This window comes from Anopheles gambiae, chromosome 3 (assembly GCF_943734735.2).
Source record: "Anopheles gambiae chromosome 3, idAnoGambNW_F1_1, whole genome shotgun sequence".
Classification (NCBI taxonomy): Eukaryota; Metazoa; Arthropoda; class Insecta; order Diptera; family Culicidae; genus Anopheles; species Anopheles gambiae.
The window spans coordinates 39,216,486-39,235,723 of record NC_064602.1 but is presented as its reverse complement, the minus strand read 5'-3'; the positions used below and the strand labels follow the sequence as shown (position 1 = coordinate 39,235,723).

Sequence of the window (19,238 nt, the reverse complement as noted above, 5' to 3'; positions counted from 1 at the left end):
AGTGACACAGTAAAACAAACAGCACAACCGTCCCTATATTTTGCTGGTTTGGTATGGCAGATGTTTCAGAAAACTACACACCCGTAAGAAGTACAGCATACTAAGTTACAACGCTTCCGAGTGTACAGAATTCCATATAAGGCTAGCCAGTGAGGCGGCAGCTAAAAGAATTCTGGCGGCAAAGCTTTTGGTTAGAGAATGTTTCAAAAGAGAAACAACGGCAAACGCCAAACAAACAACATGCTTCGTCCGAATGAAATGTTGTGCTTTACGGAAAATATACAATGTTTATATCTATTAACATGTACAAAAATTGCACACATTCTGGTAACACAGTAACATATCTTGCCCAGTGCAGTTGCACTGCAAACGCAAAATGGAAGACTGCCACGGGCGAACAGTACGCTCGATCCGGCCTGTAGTGCAATGCAACAGGATTCATCATTTGTTTGGTTTTTCTTGAACAGGCAGCATCTCTTTGTGAGTGGTGCGTAGCATTTTTCTGTTTGGCCCATTGTTTCGACTTGTTTTGCTTTTGCTGTATTTGTTTGTTTGTTTATTTACAAGGCAGCAAACTGCCGCAATGCCGCGCATTCCCCAGAATGACATTGTTTGTGCAGAAAATAGTGTATACAACTGTAGTCATCATCATTATTATTATTTATTGTTTAATCTTCAACGGGTCGTATGGCCTAGTTAAGATAAGTAACAGTACATTAAGAAAAAAATACATAGCCACGGCAGAAGCCGGAGACGTTCCTTGAAGCACTGAATTGAGATGTCGAAGTCGAAGCAATCCAAAACATTGTTGAAAACAGCCGACATACGGAACATAGGGTCAGACCGACCAGCGCTGGAACGGGGTTGAGCGAGCCGTAGAGTTTCTCTAGACCTAAGTGTTCGGGATGGTGCATAGATATCGACTCGATGCAACAAAGGCGATGAGTCGATAGAGCCATTTAGCAATCCAGCGATGAAAGAGCACTGTGCATTGCGTCTTCTAACCGAAAGAGGTTCAAGGCCTAGAAGACGGCACCGCGCAGCATACGAAGGAATATTATTGCGATCCCGCCAGGGAAGTAGGCGTTGAACATATCGTGTGAGCTTACGTTGAATCGCCTCAAGTCGAGCAATTGAAGAAGCGGTAGTTGGGCTCCAAACTACGCACGAATATTCCAGAACCGAACGAACGATACAGTGGTACACAGCTTTGATGCACATGGGGTTGCACCACGAACAAAAAATTTCAATGCAGTTTTGCAAAAATATACAATCACCTGTGTTATGTATAGGCGCGAAAATGTTTGCATCGTCGGCAAACAGACTGACACTGTCGGGAGGTAGAGCGAGGGTAACATCGTTGATGAACAATATGAAGAGAAGCGGGCCAATATTGCTTCCTTACGGCACACCCGAGCTGCTGACTATTTCTTTGGACATGTGCTTATCAATTTTCACGATGCATGTGCGACTAATTAGGTAAGTCTTAAGCCACTGAGCGAGCGAGCAGGGAAATCCTAGCTTATCGAGTTTAGCGAGAAGAATTACGTGCGGAAGAGAGTCAAATGCTGCTGCTTTTACCGTAATATGTTGCTTCATGTTGCTTTAACCGTAATATTGTCAAGTATAACCTTTTAAAGGCTGAAAATTATGGTTGAAGACATTTCATTCTAGTGTCTTGTCTAACTAACTTGTCAAATAACATGAACACGACCGATATTAAAGTAAATATCACACTTCAATGCGGATCACACAAAAGCAATCAAAATTACAGTTTAACATGTTCAGCTCAGTGGCAGGCCCCAGGGTCTGCTAGTAAACTTACCCGTGAAACAACTATAACTCGGACGACTTAACAACATAACATGCTCGTCATGGGTTCAAGCCCCGAATAGACCGTGCCCCCATACGTAGGATTGACTATCCTGCTACGGTAACAAAAAGTCACTGAAAGCCAAGCCCACTTCACTAGTGGGTACAGGCAGGCCTTGACCGACAGCGGTTTTTGTGCCAATATAAAAAGAAGAAGAAGGTCAAAGAATGGTGTTCTAAGAATTATTGCAATTTACAAAAACCTCTACCCTCACACACATAGAGTACAGTTTGGAATTATAGCGATAACACTTATTCTACATGAATGTATGGATCAAAATCCACTGCTTCCGTGCTAGATGCCGGCGAAATAGAAAGTTGTTGAAAATCAGTGGTGACAGGCCCCAAGGCTTGCCAGTGAACTTTCCCGTCTACATACTCTATTCGCAATAATAGCAGCAATGGGCAAGTAAAATAATGATGTTCTAAGAATTATTGTGGTTGATAAATACCTCATCCTTCACACAACAATATTGATGAACAAAGTAGAGATAAAATTCCGGCGGAACGGAAAGTTGATAAAAACCAGCGACGGGCTGAACTTGTTAACAAATAGATAGCCTGACTAATTTGTTAAATTGAAGACAATAATAAAAAATCAATATCCATCCATAAATGAAGACGCAAAATGTTTAATACCTTGAATAACATCAATTAATATTTCAGTAATAAAAATAAAACGTTAAAACCAACATGATTGCTTGGTTTATATACGATTACAATTCGTGATGGTGCTATGTTGTTTCGTTAAACTACTAATATCCTGATCGTAATCATCGGAATGTTATTGTTCAATTACAATTAACAAATTGTTGTAAAAAATATCACCTTTAAAGTTTTTAAATGCCTTAAACTGTTAAAAAAATAAACATAATAAAATTATGGAATTATAACTCATTAAAGCATTTCGGATTTCTTGTTTATAATCGTTCTTAATACTCGACATCCCTTAGTTCATAAAGTTATCGAATTATGGCTCTTAAACTGAAAACTCGTCCTTCTCTCAGCAACCCAAGTTCCATTTTCCTATCTACTCGAATCGAACACACTTCATTTTCCTACTCATAAAAGCTTGTCGTAATTACTAATTTCACTTTGATCAAACTTTCTCCATTGCTATCTACGCTCCGCACGAGATGTTCGATTCTACCGATCATTAATCAACGGAATGGAACATCCTCTCCATGCAATCAAACACTCGAAACAATGCCAACAGTTCCCTCCCGTCCCACATCCACAACTTCTTTCCTATCATTTCCTTCACCTACTGCACACAAACACGTAATGGAAAATGTTTGCAAAAGGTAAATGACGAAGACTGTTTAGCTTCACTAATATTAACTCACTGTTACTCATCCCAACTAGAAAGTCGGGATCGTGTCCAAGCACCAAATGGTGTCGTGAAGTTGGTCGTACTATCTTACGAAACGTAGCATGCAATAGACGGTGGGTAACTGTACATTCCGTAAAACATACATGCACTCCCTTACAAGAATTTTGGATCGATAAAGTTAGATTTCAAACTTTCTCGTACAATATTTTGCCAGTGCACCGGTTCGGTGCTATCATCAAGCAAGTGTCATCCGGTTCGCCTTGCCCTAGGTCATGTGTTGGCGGTAGCATTGGTTCTATTATTTTACTCAAAAATTGTTTTTCTTGCGTTTGAGCCAAAGGAGAATTGTTTCAGCCAAAGCACACTGCTTAGGGCAGGGCGCACGTGATACCGCAGTGAATGGCGTGAAAACGTCAAAACATCTCTACTCTTTTACGACAAATTTACTCCCGTCCCACAAACTCACACACATTCTTCCTGGTTCTGTTCGATCCATGAAAGGAGCATTTGGTTTCACCTTCGACGGAATTGTAGACTTCACAAACGTGTTCTCTTAACGGCCCGTGAACGAGCCCAAGTTCACTTATCAAACCGCCTATGGAACGGTGGCAATAATAGTCTTTGAAACTTCTGAAACAGAAAACATAATACGATAAGAAAGCAGTGAACCAAACGATTCTAAGAAAACAAATTGTTCCATAAAATAGGAAAGAACACGGTCAGAGCTGACAACATTGCTGAGGGAATCACGTCCGTACAGTTACGTGGCCAAAGCTAAAAACTGTATCTACGCGGGCCTCCTATGCCACACATGTCATCTCCATTAGGCACCCTCATTTGCGGATCGCAACACATGAACTGCAAACATGTCGAATCGATCGTAAAGCGGGCAGCTTTGAAGTAGAGGAAGCATACAAAGGTCCTGAAAAACCGGGGAAGTGGCTAAACAATAAAAAAGTGTAACTGTGTAACTAAGTGAGCCCTAATACGGTCCATTTCCAGTGGTTCTCCATTTGGTTTGATTGTCCCATACTAACAAGAAACGGCTAAGGAAAGGGTGTTACAAAACTAGAGAAAGGCGTACTCTGCTGATGTCTCGGTACCAGCAGCGAAAGGCAGCTTCATCTTACCTCGGTTGACATTTGACTGCAGTTAGCTGGAAGAAGAATGAATGAAGGACTTTTTCAAGCAATGATTGTTCCCAAGGTACAAGGTTAGATTACCACACAATCGGGGGAAGTATTCTATTCAATTTTTTTGGCACGATGCTGGAGACTTTCTTAGGTTGCATATACGTACCAATGTTACATGCTGCCAAATACTGTAACTTTCACTTTCACATTAAGGAAATTGTGCAACGAGGATGGCTAGCGCTTACAGAAATAGTGAAAAACCGTTACCAAACCATTTATACATCGTTGGTAACCATTACTCTAACGGTGACCTCACGAGTGCTCGAAACAAAATTTAAAATTTCTTTCCTAAATACCGATAGATCTCTAGCCCGCTTGTAAGCATCTTTTCTCTTGCGCTGTGATCAAAAGAAAAGGTATCCTCTTAAGAGAAACACGGCACTTGTCTTCCCCAAAATCACAACGACGGTGCGTACGTGGCACATTGTCCCCCTGAGGATAAAGCCCGGTGATCATCGGTAGGTAATTTCAACTATCCCCATCCGCCCAAAGACCAGGAGACTCTGGGAAGATAATTTGTATTTTTCATTAGCTTCGTACAGGTTTTGAAAAGACACTCCCGAAAGCAAGGAAGTGCATATGTGATGGTAGCAGCCTTTTGGAAGCACTTTCCTGGGGTGAAGTGAAATAAATGACCTCTGTACGATGGAAGACACTTGTCAATTTTATTGCTTTCGAACGTTCAATTATGGCTCTGACCGTAACATTGCTTCTCTTGGTCGGTGGTATTTGGTCGTAAAACGAGGCATGCTTTATGACATCTGCCTCACACATCCACCGGGCCAAAACGCAAACGCTTCCGATGGGCACAGGAATGTGCCGGCTTATCTGGACTCCTATTAAGCTGTATGCCATTGCACAAGCTCAGTGCGACGACGCACAAATTCGTTGGATGAGCATATCTTTGAAAATAATGTATTTAATTTATGAGATAGTTTACTGAACGATCACAAAATTGTTGGTCAGTTAGTGAGGAGATGGTGAAGGAAATGGTGATGCTGATGAGGAGGCTGATGGAAAACCATACTTTTAATAGTTTGCATCGGTCAAGCCTATAAGGGTAGCTTTTCTGCTTAAAGCACAAGCTTAAACACGCTTAAACACAAGCAAACCTTAAAGCATTTGTTTGTGCTTCGAATCATTCACAATAAATCGGCACTTTCGTGTATTCCAGCTAGTCTCGCCTCGTTTACTTGGTACAGAGTTAATGCTGTTATGAGTGTTTTTATTAGTGTTAGATTTTCCAAACATAAGGAACATTATTTTAATCACAAAATCCATTTGGAAATCAATGTTTTTAATATTATTTTCAATTATGTCGCCTCTCTTGGGCCGCTCTGGAGGTACAGTCGTCAACTCGTGCGACCTAACAACATGCCCGTCATGGGTTCAAGCCCCGAATAGACCGTGCCCCCATACGTAGGACTGACTATCCTGCTATGGTCACAATAAGTCACTGAAAGCCAAGCTCACTTCACTAGTGAGTACAGGCCAGGCCTTGACCGACAGCGGTTGTTGTGTCAAAGAAGAAGTCGCCTCTCTTTGCGCTACAAAGAATTATTACGCATTACATCGTACAGAATCAATATAACGGAAATAATAAAAACAATGTTTCCATCCGCACCGATAAACGTCAAACAATCAAGCATCTTTCCCGCTTTTGCATAAGAACTGAGCTTTCTTCAGTCTGTTTCGCTTCCGTACACGTAAGTAAAAGAACTTTCTGTGAGGCAAAATCTTGTCTTAAATAATCTTGGTTACCGAGCCTCTCTTATCGCACGCTGGACAATATGTTATGGCAGCATTTGCAATGTGACGGGAAAACGATAACGACCATAACAACGTCAACGAGCGCTCAACCAAAGCCACGATGCGATCCATTCCCCCAATCCAATATCTGGTTTGTCCTGTTGTCCATAACTATGTTCCCATTGCAACCACTAGTTGATGATGGTGAAAGTCAGTCATCGAAAGGCACGTACTGCCATCGGTTGCTTCACTACACGTCAACGGGACCCCTTCGCTCTGGAGCACATACTAACGAGGTGAAAGATAAATCTTAACAAGCTTATGACGTGGTAAAGATGTCATTACAAAAATTCTATCCTGAAAAATGCTTTTCTACGTTCACTTTCTATCTTTTTGCCTCTTTATTCCTCCTTTTTCTCGATGTTTTTCTATTTTCGCTGTCGTACCAGCGATCATTATTTGTGGGTAGAGGCCCGTTCATATTTTCATACCAGTACCATGCCACTGTCGCTAGACACCTTGGCCTGACGTTCCAACGCATACAAGACGCATCCTGCTTCGAGTGTCCTGTTCTGAGTACGTCGTCGAGTGCCTTTTCCTATAGCATGCTCTAGCCTAGTGAGCATCACACTTTGTCATGTTCCCAGACACATCGGCTGCCACTGGCGCCATCTGTGTTTCTGTGCTGAGATTGTGGCTGTATGTTGTTTAACTAACTTCCTGCACCCTATTTGCTTTTGTGTGTGTGTTGTGTATGTGTGGGTTATTTGGGGGGGGGGGGGGGATTCTAACGCTACTGCACTGTTAGCCAAATCCTTCACACATTCTCGCGTGGCTGGTGATGATTGATGGTTCACAGCAAACACATTTAAAGCGCCCCAAAAGCTCCCACGAAGTTTACTTCAATAAAAACCTCCCTTCAGACAAGCAGCAAAGCGAGTTGTTGGCGAAGCAATTTCGCAAAACCAGACCGCTATTTAATGCCACAGGCGCTGTGCACATCAGGTAGGCCAGCTACATTAGGCCCGCTCGTCGGGTGAAATGCTTTCCGCTTAATTATGTGCTATGACCGAAAATTAACGCATCGCCAACTGGCTTCTGATTGCGAGTTTGCCCCATTTGCCTTCGCGCAGGGGATACGTCACTCGGTACGTCGCTAAGCTTGTGTACGTTACTAACATTGACTAGAGTGAGCGTGAAATCGGAGAAGTAAACTTTTTAATGAATATAAATACACAACCGTAACACATTCTTTCCGGTTGGCGTCGGTATTTTGCACTCACCCTTCCCGAAAGCTCATTTAATGTGACCTCCACATTTGTATCCTTGACACAGATGCGTTCCCAGCACCGCCCTTTCGACGATCCGACTCGGAGTGATACACACAAACATACACAATGTTTGCACTAGGATAGGATTGTATGAACATGAACATTATGTAGCTGCTAACAAAAATATGGCCATTTCAGCTCATTCACCCGAAGCTGCACCGACGGCGAAAACACAGGCAAAGGGCAAAGATCCGTACAAACTTTTGGAAAGGAACATCCGGCGTGAAGGTCAAGAAAATTACAAATAGATTAAAGAGGGAAATTGACGCTGAGTAGAGATAGGAGATAAAACTCTGTGCAGCTTTCAATTGGAATAAAATTTTATAAAAATTTACATAACCACCGGCAAATTGGTTGAGTCGTGCTGGTTGCTTTTCTATTCCTTATTCCTCTACTCCAGGGGTCTCCAAACTTTTCAGTTCGCGGGCCGCATTGCTTCACAATCAACTTCGTTGAGGGCCATTTTGACGCTACCTTTAGAATGGGTGGAAGTTTAAATCTCGTTTTAATAAGAAAATACTAGCAAAATACATAAAATTTCTAGAGCTTTCCTTTATTGAATCTTGATTTTCGTCTTCCAGAATTAAAAAAATAAATATTGATCGGTTAGTCAGAAAAGAAAGCTTTTTAATTTAACCTTTACCCAGTCATTGCGGGCCGCATTAAAGGCTCTTGAGGGCCGCATGCGGCCCGCGGGCCGTAGTTTGGAGACCCCTGCTCTACTCTATACACTTGCGGTTATGATACAGACCTACAGCTCCTTACAGATGGAGACAAATTCTCTGTTATATTTACTCGATGCCATTTTCGACCTTAAAGCTCAGCTCTTTTGTTTATAACGAGGGGTATTGGAACACACACATATGCAGCAAAAGCTGAACTTTTTAAATGCGCAGCTCAACATAGAACTTTTCCTGTCTTGTGAGAATGGAGTGAAAATAATTGAACATAAAACAGAACGATAAGAACGCTTTCTGCCGTGTTCAGAGGAGAGGAATTCTATCTGCTTTCTTTTCTATTGAACCGCTTGTATAGAGGCAGTGCAGTGCCTACGGTGGTGCTGTATGTAAATCGGGAAACTGTTGTACGATTGCTCTATTGGAAAGAAATGTGCAGTGCCAATGCACTCCAATCACGTTTGACTCTTTGTTTTCTTATGGAGGAGGAATTAACGCTTAGAATAAAATGTAATACGTATGAGGGATTTACGGAAGAGACTAACCTATGGGAAAGCACATGAAAACATTACCGCTTCAAGTCTATTCCGGTAACAGTTACAAACACTTAGCTCATATTATTTATATGTTTATTTATTTATTTATTTATTTATTACGATACAAATATCTGCCTCAGAGGGCTAAATATAGGGAAACTTACTGACTAAAACTTAAAATTAATATTAACAAACAAATACTTAAATCTAACTAGACAAACATATACTAGACAGCAAGCAATTTGTAACACAGCCAACACACGAAAAATGAAAGAATTAGGATGGGGAAACAAAAAGGGAGTCAAAGAACTGAAGGAAGAGGGGGCGAAGGGATTGAGGGGGAATATGAAAATCAAACACACCAGAGGCACTGTTGAAGCGATGCAGTGATCGAAAAAACGGATCATTGGTGCCATACAGCGTTCTTCTCGACGGGATTTGAAGGAAATCGCGGCGTCGAAGAAAGCGAGCAGGCGCGTACAGCGGTATTCTGTTAAGAAGTGAAGGACAATCAATCTCGTTCCGAAGCAAACCACTGATAAGCAAAGCTTGAGAAGCAGAGCGACGATCATACAGTGTCATCAATCCAAGCATACGGCATCGGACTTCATAAGGGGGAAGAGAAGCACCCGATTGCCCTAAAAGACGCCCAATGGCAATACGGGTGAATCTGCGTTGAACACTTTCAACCCTTTCAATCCATACCGAGCTGACTGGGCACCACACAATGCTAGCATATTCTAAAATAGGGCGGACTAAGCTACAGAAAAGGGCTTTGAGGCATATAGGGTCACGCACATCATTTGCCATAGCAAAAATCATTCCTAGTACACTATTGGCATGGTTAATGGTACGCTCAATATGATGATTGAATGACAGCTTTGCATCAAGGTGAACCCCAAGATCACGAATGACATTAACACGATTTAATATTAGGCCCAAGCAATTGTACATGCGTTCGGAAACGATCAATCAACACATCATTATCTTCCTTTTTTATGTTACTCTTCCTCTTGTTTATATTAAAGGCAATAAAACAAACAGCAATCAATCACAATTTCCAGCGACCAAGTAAGCTATGTTGCAATCACAACTACTTAATCAGACTGGCCGAAGCAACATTATTGAGCTAAAGAAGGCATAACTGTTTCGACCTGCTATACACTTGCTAGGTTCGAGCTGGACTTGAACGTCGCGTTGGACTGGTGTGTTAATGGCAAATATATTGAACGATTTCACCCCCAACCAAACGAACTACTCCTTAGTACACAACATCATCGAGCAGTGCAATTTGCAGTAATAAATGAAAAACTAATTTTACATCTTACAGACGATGGAATTGAATTAGCTGTCCGGGGCCGTGCCAAGCCCAATCGACCTAGCCAAACACGCCAGGTGTACGTTGATGTTTTCTGTCCAATCTCACCGATCCGAACGAGAAAATGGTCATGCCAATCATCCGGTTACAAAGAATTAATATTTCCCGTTCACGATTGCTACGATGCTGACTGAGCTTGACAGGGCGCAGAGCAAACCTGAGAAAGGCTATCGTACCCCTTGCGGCTTTGCAATTTCTGAATTTCAATGATCCAATTTTCCTTTGTTGGGCGATTTCGGTAGTTCGTAGAAACAATCGTTCCCTTTTGTTTACTTTTCTGAATTTTCGTGTTTCGCCTTTATACGGTATTTTTACATCCACTTGCCACTTATTGCCTCTCATGTCTTTCCCCTCGTCCTGAACAGGTTACCGCCTCGGATGCCGACGTGGAGCGTCCCAACAACATCATCTACTTTCTGACTGGGCCCGGTATTGACATCGAAAATCCCTCCAACAGCTACTTTGACATCAACAAGGCCACTGGGGAAATATTTGTGCTTAAGGTAATTATTTACCCAGCACTGCAAAATTATCCGCTTGGAAGCATACGCAAGATTTAACCACCGTTGTCCGCCAGTTATGACACACAAAACGAAAGCACTGCAGTTACCCGTGGCGGTATGAAATGTAAAGGAATTAAAAAAAACCTGCAACATAACACTGCAGACAATATGAAAATGAAATGGAGAACACCTTTTATGTTCGTATGGTTGATAAGATTCGACCAGAGCGGTGCATGGCAAAACCCATTTACCATCCAAAGCCGAAGGGATGTGATGACCGTTTTGTTTCAGAATTGTTTGAGCGTTGGAACTCTATGAAGCCATTTGAAAAGCAGTATAAGTTTGCGGTTTAAAAACTTACATGTCTGCAAGACTTAATGTGCCTCTGCTGTTCGATGAAGCCTTGGCCCGATGGAGAAACTTTTCGATGGCGAAACTGGATTCTGATCTCCTCTACAGTTTTGAATAACTTCCCGCTTGTGCCATGTGCCGGGTCTCGAAATGATTTGTGTGGGACTAAAAGAACATTCTTTCGAGCTCGGTTTACCGGACACTAGTTTAACCTCAAGTAAATACAGTATTTTAATTAAATCAAGCAATTTTGTAAACTTTCTCTTTCCGGCAACGAACAAAACCGACGCAATGGACCAGCAATGTCCCGAGTCTTGTTAGGCTTCATCAAGTCAAACAAAATTTCATTTCGAAATTATATAATTGAAAAATGCATCCCAAGCGTTAAGAATTATGCTGGTGACAACTAATAACTTTTTTTTCCTCTTTTGCTTATTGTACGCTTTCCACACCATTTCCTACAAATGTTCAGCCTCTGAACCGAGATCCACCACACGGACGAGCGTCTTGGAAGTTTACCGTCTTTGCGCAGGACGAATGAGGCAAGAGTTTGGTGGGCTTTACGGAGGTGCAGATCAACCTGAAAGACATCAACGACAATGCGCCTCAGTTCCCGAACGGGATTGCGTATGGAAACGTGACCGAAAATGGCACCATCGGCATGTACGTGATCACAATAAAGGCCGAGGATTATGACGATATCAACGAAGGCACCAACGCGAAGATCATATACTCGATCGAGAAGAATGCGATCGAGGAGGATACTGGTTTGCCGATCTTTGACATCAACCCGGACACGGACCGTGTTGGTGAAGGACATCAACGATAATGCGCCGGTATTCGCGGAAGATTATCGGCCCATTCTGCTTAAAAACTCACCGCCGTTGAAGATTATCGCAATCTCCGCCGTTGACAGGGATGATGGACTGAAGGGCAATGGGGCACCGTTCTAGTTCCGCATGGACCCGGACGCAGACGATGTGATTCGAACGTCCTTCAAGGTGGAGCAGAGTAACAAGGGTGACGGTATGGCGATCATTTCATCGCTCGGCTCGTTCGATCGCGAGTACCGCAAGCAGTACACCATTCCGATCGTTATCAAGGACTCGGGTACGCCACCGCAAACCGGCACCAGCACGCTGACGATCACGATCGGTGATCTGAACGATAACATCATGCAGCCCGGCTCCATGGAGGTGATCGTGTACAACTACCAAGGCCAAGCGCCGGACACACCGATCGGGCGTGTGTTCGTTAACGATCTCGACGATTGGGACACCTCGGACAAGCTGTTCTATTGGGATGAGGCCGAGAATCCACGCTTCAAGCTAGACGACACATCCGGCATGGTGACGATGCGGCGCGGTGCACACGAGGGACGCTACAAGCTGCGCTTCAAGATCTATGACCGCAAGCACGTGCAGGAATCGTACGCCAACATGTCAGTGGTGGTGAAGCACATTTCCTACGAGGCAATCGTCAACTCCGGTTCGATCCGGCTAACCGGCATTACGGATGAGGACTTTATACGCATCTGGAACTATCGCACCCAGAACATCTTCCGCAGCAAGTTGGAGCGGTTCCGGGACAAGCTGGCGGAGCTGCTGAACGTGGACGTGTTCAGTGTGCAGATGAAGGACCGGTCGGTGCCGCTGATCGATGTGTAGTTCGCCGTGCATGGCGCGTACTTCTACAAGGCGGTGCAGCTGAACGGCGTGATACTGCTGCACAAGGAGGAAATCGAGCAGGAGGTGGGCATCAACATCACGATGGTAAACGTGGATGAGTGTCTGCTGGAGAATGCGGACTGTGCCGGGTCGTGCACCAGCATCATCGAGGTCCAGACGAACCCCTGCCTAGTGAATGCGAACAAAACTGCCCTGGTTGGGGTTCAGATCAACTCCACGGCGGAGTGTGTATGCGGTTCGCGAGAGTACAAGCAGCAGCAGACCTGCAAATCCCATCCCTGTCTGAACGGCGGTTGCTGCACCGATTCCAAGTCGGGTATCAAGTGCTCGTGTCCACCAGGCTACACGGGACCCCGCTGTCAGCAGGTCGTACGTAGCTTCCGTGGCAGTGGCTGGGCCTGGTACCCACCGCTCGACATGTGCGACAAGTCGCATATTAGCGTCGAGATCATCACAACGAAGCCGGATGGTTTAATTTTCTACAACGGACCTATCACACCACCGAAGGAGGACGACACGTCCAAGCAGCTGTCCGACTTTATTGCACTCGAGCTAGAGCAGGGCTATCCTCGATTCCTCATTGATTACGGCTCGGGTACGCTAGAGTTACGCATCGCGACCAAACTTCCACTCAACGATGGCGAATGGCACCGGATCGATCTGTTTTGGGACACTGAGCAGGTGAAGATAGTGGTCGATTTCTGCAAGACGGCCGAAATCACCGAAACCGACGACGGCAACCTGGTCGAGTTTATCGACCACACCTGCCAAGCGTTGGGCAAGGTGCCGCAGTTCAACGAATATCTGAATCTCAACACGCCGCTCCAGATTGGCGGAGTGTTAAGGGACAAGTTTGACTACACTTACAGCCGCTGGCAGTACATGCCAGTCGGGGTCGGTTTCCAGGGGTGCATTCGCGAGTTTAAGCACAACGGAATTCTGTACGACCTGTCCCACCCGGGACTGTCTAAGGGTAGTGCGCCCGGTTGTTTGTACACGCAGGAGGTGTGCGATCTGAATCCACAGGTCGGCCGGTGTCTCGAACACGGCAAGTGTGTCGGTAGCTATGTCGAGGCCAAGTGTGAATGCAATCCCGGTTGGACGGGCACGTACTGCAGCTTGCCGACCACGCCAACTACGTTCAAGACGCACAGTTACGTGAAGTACGCGCTCAGCTTCGAGCCAGATAAGTTCACGACGCAGATTCAGCTGCGGTTCCGCACGCGTGAAACGTACGGTGAGCTGTTCCGCATCAGCGATCAGCATATGCGCGAGTACGGCATCATTGAGCTGAAGGACGCCAAGGTGTACTTCCGGTACAGCTTAAACACGGGCCAGGTGGAGGAGCAGGAGGTAGCGTTGACGGCGGTCAAGGTGGACGATGGACAGTGGCACGTGGTGAAGGTGCAAAGGTACGGCTCAGCGGCCATCCTGGAAATGGACGGGGGTGAGGGTGCCAACTTCAACCAGAGCTTCTCGTTCGACGGACATCAGTGGCTTTCGGTGGACAAGCAGGAGGGTGTGTATGCGGGTGGCAAGCCGGAGTTTACCGGCGTGAAGACGTACGATGTCAAATCGGACTATCAGAAGATTTGCATCGACGATATAAGGTAAGTCTAGCGGGTATGGTGGCAAAGTGTTTCTGTGTGTTGTTTTATAATGTTCTCTTCCTGTTCATGCGCTGTCTATAGATTGGACGGTAAAAGCTTGCCACTTCCGCCATCCACCAACGGTACCCAGTGGGGTCAGGCCACGATGGCGAAGAACATCGACCGCTACTGTTCCTCCAACAATCCTTGCCAGAACGCGTACTGTCCGGATCCGTTCGAGTGTGTTGACCTATGGAACAAGTACGAGTGCGCGTAAGTATCTCGATGTCCTTTGTGAGAGTTCCTGTGTCTTTTTGGTCACATAGCTAACTGCTTGTGTTTGGATTTAATCTTTTTCGTTACAGTTGTGGCGATGGTATGACTATCTCACCGGAAGGCAAGACCTGCATCGATCGAAATGAGTGTCTAGACTACCCATGTCTGAATGGGGGCACTTGCATAAACCAGGAACCGGGCCTAAAGTACAAGTGCATCTGTCCAGACTCGTACTGGGGCGCGAGTTGTGAGTTTCTGAAAGAACGACAAGCGCTTAAATTCAGCACCAGTGCCTTGGCCGCCGTTATAGCCGGCCTATTACTGATCATTAGTAAGTGGAATCGTGTCTCGATGTGCTTTAAACATTATTTTGTAGATCATTTTTAAAGACAAGTTTTGTTTTTGTTTCGTCCTTTCTACACGCAACAGTTTTGTTGTTTGTTTATTTTTCCTGCTCCCGGCGTCGTTCGGCTAATTTCAACAAGAAGCCGGTCACCAAGGACGACATCCGCGAAAACATCATCAACTACTGCGACGAAGGTGGTGGCGACAACGACATGACCGCGTTTGAGTTGAAGACACTCAAGATCCCGATTGGTCCGCTGCCAGAGCTCGTTCAACATAAGGCACCGCCAGTACGTAAGTAGCGTGTTTCGTTTGCATGTGCCATTGTGGGAGTTATGTGCCAAGCACCAGCATGTATTGCCCTCTCCAGCATCGCCCGATTATTAGTTGCTGCTTCAATGTTACGTGGTTTTTGTGTGCGTCAGTTCTTTGTTTGTAATCTAATGGGAAGCTCATTTAAATCCGAGGGCCTCCAACGCATTTCTAACAATGTTTTATTATGTTCTGTCCGTTCCACAAACGCACCAACAGGTCCAGATATTGCCGTCGTGTCCGACCAGGTCGTCGGCAAGGTGGACGTGTTCCTGGACGACCGGAAGCGACGCGTCGACATCGACTCAGCTTCCGGGCCATTCGACGATCTGCGTAACTACGCCTACGAAGGTTGTGAGAGTACCTCGGGTTCGCTAAGTTCCTTGCAGTCAGGTAAATAAAAAATAAACGCTAAAACCTATAATTATCTTCCAAACCTGCCACGAACAGCACACGACGATAAACACCTAAACTGTCCTCCCTGTTCCTACCGTTCCACCACATGTACGGACGATGAACCCCATGAGTATAGCTTTTTACCCACATGTGGTCCCCGTTTCGATAAGTTAGTCAATAATTACGAACCAAGCAAACTGCAGATCGAAGATGCAGATGTTAGTTAAGATTAGCTGTAGCTGTTGCAGGTGCATAGGTCTTTTGTTCCTGAGATCAAAGTTTGTGCGCGCAAAGTCTAGCATAGCATACCGTCAGACGAAGCTGAATGATGCGCACGGACTTGTAGATAAATCATTGCGTCCAAAACCTTCAACCCCCCCAAGAACATAAAAAAACAAATTCTTCGTTTACGAAATACGATTTACGCACGACTGAAAGCAAATACAAGAACAAGAAAGCGTAGTTCGGTCAAACTTTGAATGAATACGGGTCGATTTTAATTCTTTATTTTTTTCGACCTTGTTTTAAGAATGAAAAAAAAAACAAAGTTTAGTCACATAATGCTACAGTAGACTGCTTGGTGAGGTTGATTTGAGCGTTCACTAATATCGGCGCTGGTTGGTTTCGTTTTCGAATCAAACATCTCTTCAAACATCCTCCTCTGTTTATTGAGAAACCTTACAACTATGGATTCCATTGTGTTTTGCACGACAGCTTGATTTAAACCATCTTTTCTCGAAATCAATGGAAATAGCTCCAATTTACTGTAAGATAAGTAAATATTCGCAATTCAACGAATATCTGAATCTCAACACGCCGCTCCAGATTGGCGGAGTGTTAAGGGACAAGTTTGACTACACTTACAGCCGCTGGCAGTACATGCCAGTCGGGGTCGGTTTCCAGGGGTGCATTCGCGAGTTTAAGCACAACGGAATTCTGTACGACCTGTCCCACCCGGGACTGTCTAAGGGTAGTGCGCCCGGTTGTTTGTACACGCAGGAGGTGTGCGATCTGAATCCACAGGTCGGCCGGTGTCTCGAACACGGCAAGTGTGTCGGTAGCTATGTCGAGGCCAAGTGTGAATGCAATCCCGGTTGGACGGGCACGTACTGCAGCTTGCCGACCACGCCAACTACGTTCAAGACGCACAGTTACGTGAAGTACGCGCTCAGCTTTGAGCCAGATAAGTTCACGACGCAGATTCAGCTGCGGTTCCGCACGCGTGAAACGTACGGTGAGCTGTTCCGCATCAGCGATCAGCATATGCGCGAGTACGGCATCATTGAGCTGAAGGACGCCAAGGTGTACTTCCGGTACAGCTTAAACACGGGCCAGGTGGAGGAGCAGGAGGTAGCGTTGACGGCGGTCAAGGTGGACGATGGACAGTGGCACGTGGTGAAGGTGCAAAGGTACGGCTCAGCGGCCATCCTGGAAATGGACGGGGGTGAGGGTGCCAACTTCAACCAGAGCTTCTCGTTCGACGGACATCAGTGGCTTTCGGTGGACAAGCAGGAGGGTGTGTATGCGGGTGGCAAGCCGGAGTTTACCGGCGTGAAGACGTACGATGTCAAATCGGACTATCAGAAGATTTGCATCGACGATATAAGGTAAGTCTAGCGGGTATGGTGGCAAAGTGTTTCTGTGTGTTGTTTTATAATGTTCTCTTCCTGTTCATGCGCTGTCTATAGATTGGACGGTAAAAGCTTGCCACTTCCGCCATCCACCAACGGTACCCAGTGGGGTCAGGCCACGATGGCGAAGAACATCGACCGCTACTGTTCCTCCAACAATCCTTGCCAGAACGCGTACTGTCCGGATCCGTTCGAGTGTGTTGACCTATGGAACAAGTACGAGTGCGCGTAAGTATCTCGATGTCCTTTGTGAGAGTTCCTGTGTCTTTTTGGTCACATAGCTAACTGCTTGTGTTTGGATTTAATCTTTTTCGTTACAGTTGTGGCGATGGTATGACTATCTCACCGGAAGGCAAGACCTGCATCGATCGAAATGAGTGTCTAGACTACCCATGTCTGAATGGGGGCACTTGCATAAACCAGGAACCGGGCCTAAAGTACAAGTGCATCTGTCCAGACTCGTACTGGGGCGCGAGTTGTGAGTTTCTGAAAGAACGACAAGCGCTTAAATTCAGCACCAGTGCCTTGGCCGCCGTTATAGCCGGCCTATTACTGATCATTAGTAAGTGGAATCGTGTCTCGATGTGCTTTAAACATTATTTTGTAGATCATTTTTAAAGACAAGTTTTGTTTTTGTTTCGTCCTTTCTACACGCAACAGTTTTGTTGTTTGTTTATTTTTCCTGCTCCCGGCGTCGTTCGGCTAATTTCAACAAGAAGCCGGTCACCAAGGACGACATCCGCGAAAACATCATCAACTACTGCGACGAAGGTGGTGGCGACAACGACATGACCGCGTTTGAGTTGAAGACACTCAAGATCCCGATTGGTCCGCTGCCAGAGCTCGTTCAACATAAGGCACCGCCAGTACGTAAGTAGCGTGTTTCGTTTGCATGTGCCATTGTGGGAGTTATGTGCCAAGCACCAGCATGTATTGCCCTCTCCAGCATCGCCCGATTATTAGTTGCTGCTTCAATGTTACGTGGTTTTTGTGTGCGTCAGTTCTTTGTTTGTAATCTAATGGGAAGCTCATTTAAATCCGAGGGCCTCCAACGCATTTCTAACAATGTTTTATTATGTTCTGTCCGTTCCACAAACGCACCAACAGGTCCAGATATTGCCGTCGTGTCCGACCAGGTCGTCGGCAAGGTGGACGTGTTCCTGGACGACCGAAAGCGACGCGTCGACATCGACTCAGCTTCCGGGCCATTCGACGATCTGCGTAACTACGCCTACGAAGGTTGTGAGAGTACCTCGGGTTCGCTAAGTTCCTTGCAGTCAGGTAAATAAAAAATAAACGCTAAAACCTATAATTATCTTCCAAACCTGCCACGAACAGCACACGACGATAAACACCTAAACTGTCCTCCCTGTTCCTACCGTTCCACCACATGTACGGACGATGAACCCCATGAGTATAGCTTTTTACCCACATGTGGTCCCCGTTTCGATAAGTTAGTCAATAATTACGAACCAAGCAAACTGCAGATCGAAGATGCAGATGTTAGTTAAGAGTAGCTGTAGCTGTTGCAGGTGCATAGGTCTTTTGTTCCTGAGATCAAAGTTTGTGCGCGCAAAGTCTAGCATGGCATACCGTCAGACGAAGCTGAATGATGCGCACGGACTTGTAGATAAATCATTGCGTCCAAAACCTTCAACCCCCCCAAGAACATAAAAAAAACAAATTCTTCGTTTACGAAATACGATTTACGCACGACTGAAAGCAAATACAAGAACAAGAAAGCGTAGTTCGGTCAAACTTTGAATGAATACGGGTCGATTTTAATTCTTTATTTTTTTCGACCTTGTTTTAAGAATGAAAAAAAAAAAACAAAGTTTAGTCACATAATGCTACAGTAGACTGCTTGGTGAGGTTGATTTGAGCGTTCACTAATATCGGCGCTGGTTGGTTTCGTTTTCGAATCAAACATCTCTTCAAACATCCTCCTCTGTTTATTGAGAAACCTTACAACTATGGATTCCATTGTGTTTTGCACGACAGCTTGATTTAAACCATCTTTTCTCGAAATCAATGGAAATAGCTCCAATTTACTGTAAGATAAGTAAAGCCACTCATTT

At 45.0% G+C, this 19,238-nt stretch overlaps 2 protein-coding genes and 1 pseudogene across 2 annotated transcripts; all 3 read left to right on the top strand.

The window, feature by feature from the left end:
- LOC133392713 (neural-cadherin-like) overlaps window positions 1-15,726 on the top strand; it is a 368,858-nt pseudogene extending 353,132 nt beyond the window's left edge.
- Window positions 15,727-16,273: 547 nt separating this feature from the next.
- LOC133392710 (putative neural-cadherin 2) lies at window positions 16,274-17,778 on the top strand. The gene is made up of 3 exons (XM_061653442.1): window positions 16,274-17,136; window positions 17,218-17,388; window positions 17,481-17,778. Exons 1-3 carry the CDS (start codon window positions 16,274-16,276, stop codon window positions 17,776-17,778), a joined length of 1,332 nt encoding a protein of 443 aa, XP_061509426.1.
- Window positions 17,779-17,826: 48 nt separating this feature from the next.
- Window positions 17,827-18,822, top strand: LOC133392856 (neural-cadherin-like). The gene is made up of 2 exons (XM_061655020.1): window positions 17,827-18,030; window positions 18,268-18,822. The coding sequence occupies exons 1-2, from the start codon at window positions 17,949-17,951 to the stop codon at window positions 18,447-18,449; spliced, it is 264 nt and encodes an 87-aa protein (XP_061511004.1). The 5' UTR covers window positions 17,827-17,948; the 3' UTR covers window positions 18,450-18,822.
- The last annotated feature ends 416 nt before the right edge of the window (window positions 18,823-19,238 follow it).

Coding starts and splice junctions, on each gene's coding strand:
- LOC133392856 (XM_061655020.1), top strand. CDS start 17,949: ATGACCGCGTTTGAGTTGAAGACACTCAAGATCCCGATTGGTCCGCTG. Junction 18,031..18,267: donor ACATAAGGCACCGCCAGTAC/GTAAGTAGCGTG, acceptor ACGCACCAACAG/GTCCAGATATTGCCGTCGTG.
- LOC133392710 (XM_061653442.1), top strand. CDS start 16,274: ATGGAAATAGCTCCAATTTACTGTAAGATAAGTAAATATTCGCAATTC. Junction 17,137..17,217: donor ATTTGCATCGACGATATAAG/GTAAGTCTAGCG, acceptor CGCTGTCTATAG/ATTGGACGGTAAAAGCTTGC. Junction 17,389..17,480: donor TGGAACAAGTACGAGTGCGC/GTAAGTATCTCG, acceptor TTTTCGTTACAG/TTGTGGCGATGGTATGACTA.